The sequence below is a fragment of the Opisthocomus hoazin genome, chromosome 4, assembly GCF_030867145.1.
Source record: "Opisthocomus hoazin isolate bOpiHoa1 chromosome 4, bOpiHoa1.hap1, whole genome shotgun sequence".
Lineage (NCBI taxonomy): Eukaryota > Metazoa > Chordata > Aves > Opisthocomiformes > Opisthocomidae > Opisthocomus > Opisthocomus hoazin.
Genome location: NC_134417.1, coordinates 89,638,134 through 89,648,581, shown reverse-complemented (window position 1 = coordinate 89,648,581; position 10,448 = coordinate 89,638,134). Strand labels below are relative to the sequence as shown.

Here is a 10,448-nt window from a genome sequence, read left to right as displayed (position 1 = left end):
GTAGCTATTTCCAAGCTGTCACGTGCTAATTTTATTGATTATTCACCACTCCTTGTATTAGAGGAGAAGATGAATCTTTATTTTCTACTCCTCTTCTTCATACGGTTCCTAAAAGTGGGGATGACCCTGAACACTGTCTGACTCCACAGCCTGAGTCCCGGCAGTGCAAGCTGAGCCATTACTTAGGAAAAACCAGCAGGCTTTGCCGGTGCTTTTCATTTTTCATAGCTTTATGAAATGAATGAGCGATGTTCTCCCACCCCCTTGCAGGGGAGAGAGATCGCCGCAGATTACAGCAGAAAGCGGAGTGTTACATGATCAGCTCGGATGGGAACATGGAAATGAGCGCGGCAGAGAGATGCGGAGTTAGATGGAGGTTCAGTAGCCCCCGCTTATAAATACTAAACCCTGCCTATCTGGTGCAGAAGGTGAACTGCAGGTCACAGTAAAGATAGGAAGCAACAAGGTTTAAGCTGAATTTCCAAAGGACGTCTGTCGGAGCTGTCTTTGCTAGGACGAGCCCGTCACCTGCAGCTGGTTGATTCTTAAGGGGGTTTTGCAGCGCGCAGGCAGGGCATGGCTCACGCCGCTGCCTTCAGGCGTTGGCCACGCTCCCCTCCCCAGCATCCCCCTCCTCCAGCCGAGCAAAACCGGTGGTTCTGTGGTGCCTGTTCACAAAGCCCACTGAAGACTTGAGATTTAAGTGCCCCAGACTCTGCTGATCATGGAGGCTGCCCCAGGCGCTCCAACCATCCACACCATAAATAATTGCATTTAATTAGATGGATCCCCCAAACTCCATCAGCTTATGGCAGGGGGGGATTCGAACTTCACTCTTGCACCCCAGCTGTGTGGTCCCCTGAAGTTGAACTACTATCGTCTACGTTTCTAAGACTTCTTTAGGTTTGTCGTCTCGCATTAAAATCCGGGCATCCACAGCATTTTCAGCCACTGAATTCACAAAAAGCTTTGGAGCAACGCAGCACTGCAGCAGAACTCTTGTTAAAAATAAAATACGCTGTTTCAGTGTCTAAACACCTTCCCTGTGCTTGCTATTTTCTGCCTGACAGCACCCTCTCCTGGGAAGCGGGTGCTGCTCGCTGAAGGGTGCACCCAGCCCAGCCCCTCAGCGCCCGAGCACCAGCCAGCGAAGGGCAGAGCCCTCCGGGTGGATGGAAGCAGGGTGCCATCAGACCGTCTCTCCTGAGCTATCCTTTGCAGTTCCCTTTGAAGGAGTTTGAAGCTGGCTGCACGATCGAGTGCTGGGCATAGGCACAGCACCCGGTTATTTGGTACCCGCTAGCTGACGGGTGCAGCTCCCAGCCGTCAGGAAGCAGCACAGACACCAGTAAAGCCTGGCAAATTGATGTGTGTGAGGACTGCCTTAAAAATTTTAATTATGTCCTCGGCCATGTCGCAGCTTTTTCATTTTGCTTGGTTGAAACAGGTGCACAAAGCAGTTTTTGCAAATGATGTGCGTAGGAGTCAGGACTAGAACACGCGTGTTCAGCTGGGTACATCTCACAGCAACACTGGCTGCAAGCTCAGAAGGCCACGAGCAGCTCGGGGACGCGGGGCAGGGCCGGGGCAGCCACCGTCAGCATCCATCTGGCTGGGCTCCAGATTGCACCTCCTCCAAAATCCACCTCATCCCTTGCCCTCCGCAGAATCACAGAATCACAGAATCCCAGAATGGTAGGGGTTGGAAGGGACCTCTGTGGGTCATCTAGTCCAACCCCCCTGCCAAAGCAGGGTCACCTACAGCAGGCTGCAGAGGACCTTGTCCAGGCGGGTCTTGAATATCTCCAGAGAAGGAGACTCCACAACCTCCCTGGGCAGCCTGTTCCAGTGCTCCGTCACCCTCAGAGGGAAGAAGTTCTTCCTCGTGTTCAGACAGAACTTCCTCTGCTTCAGTTTGTGCCCGTTGCCCCTTGTCCTGTCGCTGGGCACCACTGAAAAGAGTCTGGCCCCATCCTCCTGACACCCACCCTGCAGATATTTACAAGCATTTATAAGGTCCCCTCGCAGCCTTCTCTTCTCCAGGCTGAACAAGCCCAGCTCCCTCAGCCTTTCCTCGCAGGAGAGATGCTCCAGTCCCCTCATCATCCTTTTACCTCTCTGCTGGACTCTCTCCAGTAGTTCCTCATCTTTCTTGAACTGGGGAGCCCAGCACTGGACACAGTACTCCAGATGAGGCCTCACCAGGGCAGAGTAGAGGGGAAGGAGAACCTCCCTCGACCTGCTGGCCACACTCCTCTTAATGCACCCCAGGATCCCATTGGCCTTCTTGGCAGCCAGGGCACACTGCTGGCTCATGGTCAATCTGTTGTCCACCAGCACACCCAGGTCCCTCTCCACAGAGCTGCTCTCCAGCAGGTCCACCTCGAGCCTGTACTGGTGCATGGGGTTGGTCCTCCCCAGGTGCAGGACCCTGCATTTGCCTTTGTTGAACCTCATCAGGTTCCTCTCTGCCCAACTTTCCAGCCTGTCCAGGTCTCGCTGAATGGCAGCACAGCCATCTGGTGTATCCACCACTCCTCACAGTTTGGTGTCATCAGCAAACTTGCTGAGGGTACATTCTAACTCTTCATCCAGGTCATTGATGAAGAAGTTGAACAAGGCTGAGCCCAGTACGGACCACTGGGGAACACCACTAGTTACCAGCCTCCAACTGGACTCAGCGCTGCTGGTGACAACCCTCTGAGTTCTGCCATTCAGCCAGTTCTCAATCCATCTCACTGAGCGCTCATCCAGCCCATACTTCCTGAGCTTCCCTAGGAGGATGTTATAGGAGCAGCGGCAGGAGCGCCTGGCTGGCAGCTGGCGTTGGTCAGGTCTCCACTTGGATGGATTTAAGCCAGTTCCAAGGCTTGTTTGTCTTTTAAAAAGCAAGGTTTTTAACTACAAACCTCATGCAGGGTTTTTCTGCGTCCTGGGCTAACACTCCCGTTGGAAGGCCAAGCAGAGCCACAATTTGCTGATCAGTTCCGTGGTGATGGTCTCCCGCGCACAGCTGCAAACTTTTATCTGTTCTTACGTTAAAGAAATAGGGGGGTTGGACTAGATGACCCACAGAGGTCCCTTCCAACCCCTAACATTCTGTGATTCTGTGATTCTGTACTGCTGCATTTGCTGCCAGTGTGGAGGTGCTTAATTACCTTTTTCGAGCACGGAGAGCAGCAGGGAGATGGACAAAGAGGAGCTGACCTGAGTTTCCAGACGCTGCTCAACAGACAACGAGGGGCAGCAGGAGCGGCTGGGAGTGCCCGGGTCCGATGCCTGCTCGGAGGCAGAAGGTCCTTCGATCCAGCTCGAAACCCAGCTCACTGCAGGGTCCGCTCAGATCCTCCGAAGCGGGCACACCCCAAAGCACTGAGCGCTTTGGAAAGCCCTGCCTGCCCTGCCGTGCTCCTCTCCCTGCCCGCGGGCTGCCGGCTGGGTTCGTACAGCACCAGGCACGCAGGCACCTTGGCTCATCTAGTTCGCGTTACCCTCAAATTAATCACTGGGCTTCATTTATTACATTAGCTTTGTGCGTCTTGGAGCGTTTGCCGGAGATGACGACGCTCGCCTGCCCCTGTGTAACACACAGCTGCAGTCTGAGGAGGAACAGGGCGACCGAAAGCGGTGAGCGCATGCCTGCTCTCCCCACCAGGATGGATTCATGCACCCAAGCCCAGCAAAACCCAGTGAAACCAGCAGCACGGCGATCCACGGCCGCAGCGAAACCGCCATCCTCCCCACCTGCGCCTGCCCCTCCCTCTCCAACGCCCGCCGTCCACTCGCTTCTGCAGCCGTTTAGATGAAACTAAAGAAAAATACTGGGAAACGCTCACTAATTACTGTTTTCCTGCCGACCTGGCGCAGGTATCAGCCGCCAGCGCAGAGAAAGCAGATTCCAGTCACGCAAACCACGCGGCGTTTCCAAGCACCCTCTTCTGCTTTCCTTTTCTTAAAGCCTTCGCCTGCTGAGTACCAGTCCTGCTTATGCAAGGCTCTAACGCAGCTACAGCTTCTTACGAGGGGCTTACACCCCCACAGCTGATTTATTTCATATCTAATACTCTGTGATTCTGAAGAATTTATTATTATTTTGGCTAAAATCCCCTGGTCATCATTTGATTTCCCAGAGCAGTGTTGTCTGCAGTCACAATTTAAAAAGCTCTTGCCAATGTGCGAAAGACTCAGCCAGGACGGCGCTTTCCAGCTCGCCGGGACGCGGCGGTGGCCGAAACAGAAACCGAGCCCTGCAGGAGCCACTCCTGGGAGCCAGGCGCAGGGAGAGGTCGCAGCCGAGAGCCATGCCTGCCCCAGGGCTCCTCAAAGCTGCACCAGGCTGCCTCCACCAGCCCAGGGCATCATCTCTCTCCAGTCAGCCACGTCCAGCTTGGTGCTGGAGTTCACGTTTTCTAACCTGTCTTTAACTGAGTGTTTTAAACCCAAGGAAAAGCTCGGAGGAGGATGCTTCCCCACCCTCTGAAGCAGAGATTTCTAGCCCAGGGATGGAAATCCCTTCGATGGCAGTAGCAGAGCCCTCTCCAAGGCCTGAGGACATCTGAGCAGGCTGAGATGGAATGACGTGGAAGGAGACAAGATCTTGCCTCCCTGCTTTTCAGGGGGATGAGAGCTTGAAACGCAAGTAGTCATCTCTTGGAAGGTGTCTCCACCCAGGACAGGGGGGTTGGAACGAGATGATCTAGAAGGTCCCTTCCAACCCAACCCATTCTAAGCAGGCGTGAGGCCTCGTCACTGATCTGGGTCGGGCAGGGCGTAGCGCTCCCCGACACCGAGGTGCCATCCCCACCTCTGGCTGCAGCAGGACACTGTCAGCACGTGGCTTTGAGTTTCTCCTGTGCCCGGGGAAGTCAGCAGGCACCTGGCTCTTCCCCCTGCTTAGTGCAGCCTCTGATTTCAGTCCTTGCTGCCAGAAGACCTTTAATGAAAAAGCGACCCTGCCAGCACTCCTACTCGCCACGCTGCTCCTTCCCTCAGCCAAGCAAACCAACCGTGCCAAGCACGAGGAAGAACTGGAACAGGATTTTTCCACTCCCTCTCTGTTCTCCTGCATGCAAACGCTCCCACTTCTGCAGAAACAGGTATTAAACACCTGCAGCCAAAAGCACGGAAGCATCTCTGCAGGCAGCAGCTTGAAGCACTGCGCGATGGTGAAAGCAGGACCGACACCTCGGTCAGCCCTTGGTAACCACCAGGCCAAGCAACCAGTGCCCTCTTGCACAAGAGTCCAAGGTGATCTGAGCCCCGATTGAAGCGTGTAGGGTCCCTGCCTTCTCGAGGGGCTGCAGTAAACCTGGAACACGCACGGCCATAAGCAGGAGGGGAGAAAAAAAAAAAAAAAAAAAAGACATTTCTGAAGAAAGCACAAGGCTGCACGACCAGAGAGAAGCAGGCATATATAACGGCGTTTTTATTCGTAACACCTTTAACTTGGACTGCAATTATTTCAGTTATTAAAGTTAAATTTGGGCAGTAATTGAGGAAAAAACCAAATAGTCCCTGTGTGCACAAACAATGCGGCTTTGAATAATACATGATAAGTTTATTTCATATTAACATCGACAGTAAAAAGTGGACATTTGACAGGATTTTACTTCAGGTCCTTTATTCCTCTATTGTGTCCCTTTTGCCAGTCTCTTGTCCCTCAAATTGTGGATACTTGGCCTCAAGGTCAGCCCAAGTTAGGTAACCGTTCGCCAGGTCACGGACGATGGCAGGAAGTTCAGAGATCTGCAGGCAAAGCCACAAAGACATGTGAAACACAAAGTCACCAGAATCCAGTTGCTCTGTCGGATACTTGGGGAACATCAGTAATTTTTACATCAGCAACAGAGCAGATGCAAGACAACTTCCTGCAGGATCATTTTTGGGGGAGGAAAACCAATTAACTAGGACATCTTAAATCCCAGCCTGGCATCTCAGCAAAGACTGCTCAGTTATTCAGGGTGAGCCATGAAGGAAATGTAGCTGTCACCATGGTGGCCCGCAGCATCCCTGGTAGTGTTATGTTTCAGTTTTGGAAAGGAAATAAAATAATACACACATCCAAAAGACGCTGTAAGCCCAGATTTAGCCAGGCCCTACTTACTGCAGGACCAGCACAAAAGAAGCTGCCAGTTGCCTTTTCCCTACTCCTCACAGCACACTGTCACGCTGGAAAGGACTGGCTAGAGCAACTAGAAAATTTGCAGAAAGCGAGGGATAACAATGTCTCATCTCTGCTACTCGGCAGCGAGAGGTCAGCCGGGCAATAGTCGGGTGCCTGGCAGAGCTGGCAGTGCCTGCTCCACGGCAGCAGCACAGAGCGGAGCTACAACAACTCAGCCTCGCAGGCCGGCACCAGCTCCTGCTCCTACAGGAGCCGGACTGTGGTGAGGGCCAGGGAGGGGAGGGCACGACAGAGACGCCGAGACTGCACATGCACGGCCCCGAGCTGTTTTTGCTCGCAGGCGGCGAGACCACCACGGGGAGGTTGGCTATTCCAGTCTCTCCGTTACGGCCGTACCAGCAGAGCGTGCTTAGGACAGGCACGGCTTTGGGGCGACGGTTCACCGGCTTCTCCGGTGCTGCGCAGGCAACGCCGGCGAGAAGCACGCTTTGAGGAGCTGTGTCTGCGCCGTGCTCTGCCAGCCAGCCTGTGTAGCAGGCAAAAATCTCCTGCCTTTTGGTGCCTGAGGATTCAGAGGAGCCCTACCTTTGAAAGCCAGACACAACCCAGCAAATCCATTTCCTCAGCAGCCTTCACTTGGAGAGAGAGGCACTCTGCAGGGCAGTGCAATCAGCACAAGGCACGGCTTTCAAAGAAGATCAACACCTCTGCATCCCAGGAAAACAAAAACCTCTCCTCCCTTCAGCAGCAGGGCCAGCGTCTTCTGTTCGACCGGTATCTCTTCCCTGGGTATTTCTAAGCATAGCTACATTGCCTCTGAGAGCTGGAGGCAGCTCCCGCACAGACCAGAGTCACTGCTGGGTGAAACAGCAGCAAATGCTCTCCCCGAGCCCGTAAGGAACGGCCGTGGCTCTGTCAGCAGCCAAACCCCTCTGCCTGCCCTTTACCTCGGCTCGGATCTGGCGCATTGAGTCGCGGTCCCTCAGGGTGGCGGTGTGAGGCGTCCGGTTAACGGTGTCGAAGTCGATGGTGATGCCGAAGGCCACGCCAATCTCGTCAGTCCTGGCGTAGCGCCGGCCGATGGATCCAGAGGAATCATCCACCTTGTGAGAGATGCCGTTCCTGGTGAGTGCTTCAGCTGCAAGAAGCGGCGAAGACGGGGTCACCAGGACTCGCGACACACTCAGCAGGCAACAAGATGCTAGCAGTGACCTCCCACACCCTCATGGCACTGCCTGAAGGGAGGCACCACGAGTCCTGGTTTCCAGCAGCACCACACATCCTCACTTTTATTTTGACAGAAGATCCAAGGTTCCAGTCCCTGCCAAGACTACAAGCTCAAACCCACCCCAGAGGTGCACCACTGCTCACGTTGCATCACTCGACTCTCACCCAAAGAGTGAAGCACCTGACTCCTTCAACCTGTCGCCACAGCCCCACAGCTCTGCTTTAACACAAACCCACGCCGGCCTTCTATCTGTGCAGGGGCGTCTCCAGCACGGGGAGGCGAGGTCCTGAGCAGAACTGCTGCCGACAGCAAGAGGCACCATCTTACACTTAGCCTATGCTCCTGTCCTTTCAGTACTCCCTTTTAGATGGTACCAGCGGGCTTTCTGACAGAATGCTTGGAGGCTCAGCAGCTCTGGGACCGACTCAATAAATCAGCTGGCCAACAAGAGCAAAGAAAAGAAAAAAAAAAACAACCCACCGCTCCTGACCGCTTCTCCTAAGCAGTGGGAAACACTTCTTTTTGACACAGAAGGAAATGTCTTTTACACTGCAAATCAGCACAGGGAGGGGCAGGGAGCTGGATTTTTTGAGGCTAAACTGGAGAGTTTGATAGATACCCAAAGCTGATCGATGCCAACCAACTCAGCTGTTTTAGTTTGATGGCTCTCCCTTCGCACGTGCAAGAGCCACATGATCCCAATGCTATCTTCTCCCTGTAGCACTGAGGAAGAAACCTCTCTTCCCCATGCACACCCCCAGTGGACCCAGAGCGCTTAATACACTTACATAATTCCTTGACAAAAGGCATGAATTCCTGATTCTGGCTCAGAGGAAGAACGGAGCACTTGAACGGTGCTACAACAGCTGGGAAGCTGAAGAACTACAGGGAAAAAGAAAAAGCACAGATAAATACAAGTTTAATAGATTCTTCAGAGGTGAGAACAAGCTCTGACTGAGGTTGGAGGCAGGATGAGTGTTCCAGGGGAGTAGCTGGCCTTCTGTAAGACATAAGCAATCAGGGCTCCAGCAGTAACACCTCACACCCCTGGAGCAAGGCTGATTTTCTCCAGCTGTCCTCCACTCCCACTTCCCTCCCGACAGCCAAACATTACCTCCCACCAAAAGAGGTCTACCAGAGCCCTCCCTGAAGAAAGGAACCTCGTTCGAACTACAGAAAAATGAAGGGTAGAGGGTTCTTTGCCGGAGATTTAGCCTTATGTGCAGTCTAAAGGGAAGAGTTCTCAGAATCATCTCACGCTCTGTCTGATTCTGACATGGAGTATATGCATGTTTTCAGAATCTGCCACAGACATCCTCAGAAAAGAAAAATGTGCCCAAAGGGGAAGGGAGGGGGGGGATCTTTCCTGGCAACCAGCAAGGCCTGTAAGGGTACAGAAGCAATGCAATTGAGGCATAACACAATACAGAGCAGCCCAGGCAACACAGAAAGTAAATGGGCACTAGAAGGATGGTAAGTCCAGTATTTCCGTCTTCATGAGCAGTTTGTGATTGGAAGTCAGCTGTGTCCTGACTCTGGGCTCCTGAATCCTGTTCCCCCCACTCATAACTGTACCATATCCCGTGGCAACCAGAGACACTAAGGAGCGCTGTTATTTTTCTTTTCTATAAACACAGTCTAGCAACCAGAAACAACAAACAGGAACCAGCATCAAGTTGACAGCCAGCTTCCCATAGGCCACCAGCAAAGCTGCAGAGCATCACAGCTTGGGCACTGGCTGGAACAGGCTGGTGGTCTGTAGGTAACACACACTTCCCTCCTGCCCCCTGCTACAGCTAAGTTTCGGGCCAAGATTTTAGGGATGCCCATAATCAGAGAAGGTTAAATTTCATGGGGACTGAGAAAACAGTTAATCTATTGTCCGTCTTGCCGCGCAGGACTATGATTCCAGGAAAAGCAGCAAAGAGACAGGAAATAAAACACTGAGAGATGCCTTTCTCTGAGTGATGGGACATTGCCAAGTGTGAATCCAGGAGAAGGAAATTCTCACCCTCTTGCCAGGAATACAGCGAGAGCCTCATGCACACAGAGCCCCAGAATGCTCTCAGTGCGCATGTGTAAGTGACATTTACGCTGGCAAAACCAGCAATCCAGCAGCGCACCTGGGTTTTCCTATCTCTGCTGTGTATTGTGCAGTCTTATTTTAGCCCTTCCCCTGGGCGTCAGGAAAAGGCAGATGCTTGCAGCTTGGTTTAAGCTGAGGCCCGGCCACAGGAAAGCTCACCGTTCTCTGCTCGTCTCCTTGCCGGATGTGGAACGTGTGTTCAAACACTGTGTACATAATCCTCCCAATACCAAATGAGGGTTCAATTACATTGGGGATGATTTCTTCCACTGGAACACAAAAGAACTCACGTCATCATTAAAAAAGAATTTATACACAAAAAGAGATGTGTTTACTGAAGCTGCCTTTCTGCCCAAAAATGTTCACTACATGTAGCTGAGCACATGGAAATAAAAGGTTAAACATTTCTGGCAAATACAAATACCTGAAGTAGAGAATTGGACTCAGTCAATGTACAGAATGGATACAGGCTGTAAATAAGGAATCAGGGCCCCTCCTCTGGCTCTGAGAGCAAACAGCACAGCACAACTTGCACCCACGCAAATAAACCCTCTTCCACTTCACAACAGCGAAGCCTCATCCAAACTGCTTGCTGGAAACACTGCCTGCTCCACACCAAGCCACAAACTATGAACAGGCATTGTCTGGGAGAGTGCTGTTTGGCACAGACCAAAACTCTTCCAGGGAATACACTAACAATTAAACAGCCTGGATGATGGCAGGGTAATGCTCAATCCCCGCCCACCTCGATTCAAAGTACAGACACAGCCTCAGTATCCACCGGTCTGAGCAGAGAAGCGCAGAGCTTCAGATCAAACTCCAATTCCAGCAAAGGCTCCCTCTGTATTTTTGAGTCGTTCAGCTGCCTGCTTCCATGCTGCCGCCCTCCCTATTCTCCATCCCCCCGCAATGTATCACAAAAATGAGAAAAAACAAGGATCAACTAGTTAGTGTTTGCAAAAATTCTCAGATGTGATGTGCTATGTTACTGTAGACTCATCATTCTCTCC

At 52.5% G+C, this 10,448-nt stretch overlaps 1 protein-coding gene across 2 annotated transcripts in view; it reads right to left on the bottom strand.

The window, feature by feature from the left end:
• Positions 1–5,410: 5,410 nt before the first annotated feature.
• Positions 5,411–10,448, bottom strand: part of GARS1 (glycyl-tRNA synthetase 1) — a 28,006-nt gene continuing 22,968 nt past the window's right edge. For both annotated transcript variants that reach the window (XM_075419850.1, XM_075419849.1), the window contains exons 14-17: positions 9,598–9,707; positions 8,141–8,234; positions 7,072–7,262; positions 5,411–5,745 (exon numbers count right to left, since the gene is read on the bottom strand). In XM_075419850.1, coding sequence (XP_075275965.1) covers positions 5,620–5,745; positions 7,072–7,262; positions 8,141–8,234; positions 9,598–9,707 — 521 coding nt within the window. In that variant the 3' untranslated portion in view covers positions 5,411–5,619. The remainder of the gene's footprint in view (positions 5,746–7,071; positions 7,263–8,140; positions 8,235–9,597; positions 9,708–10,448) is intronic.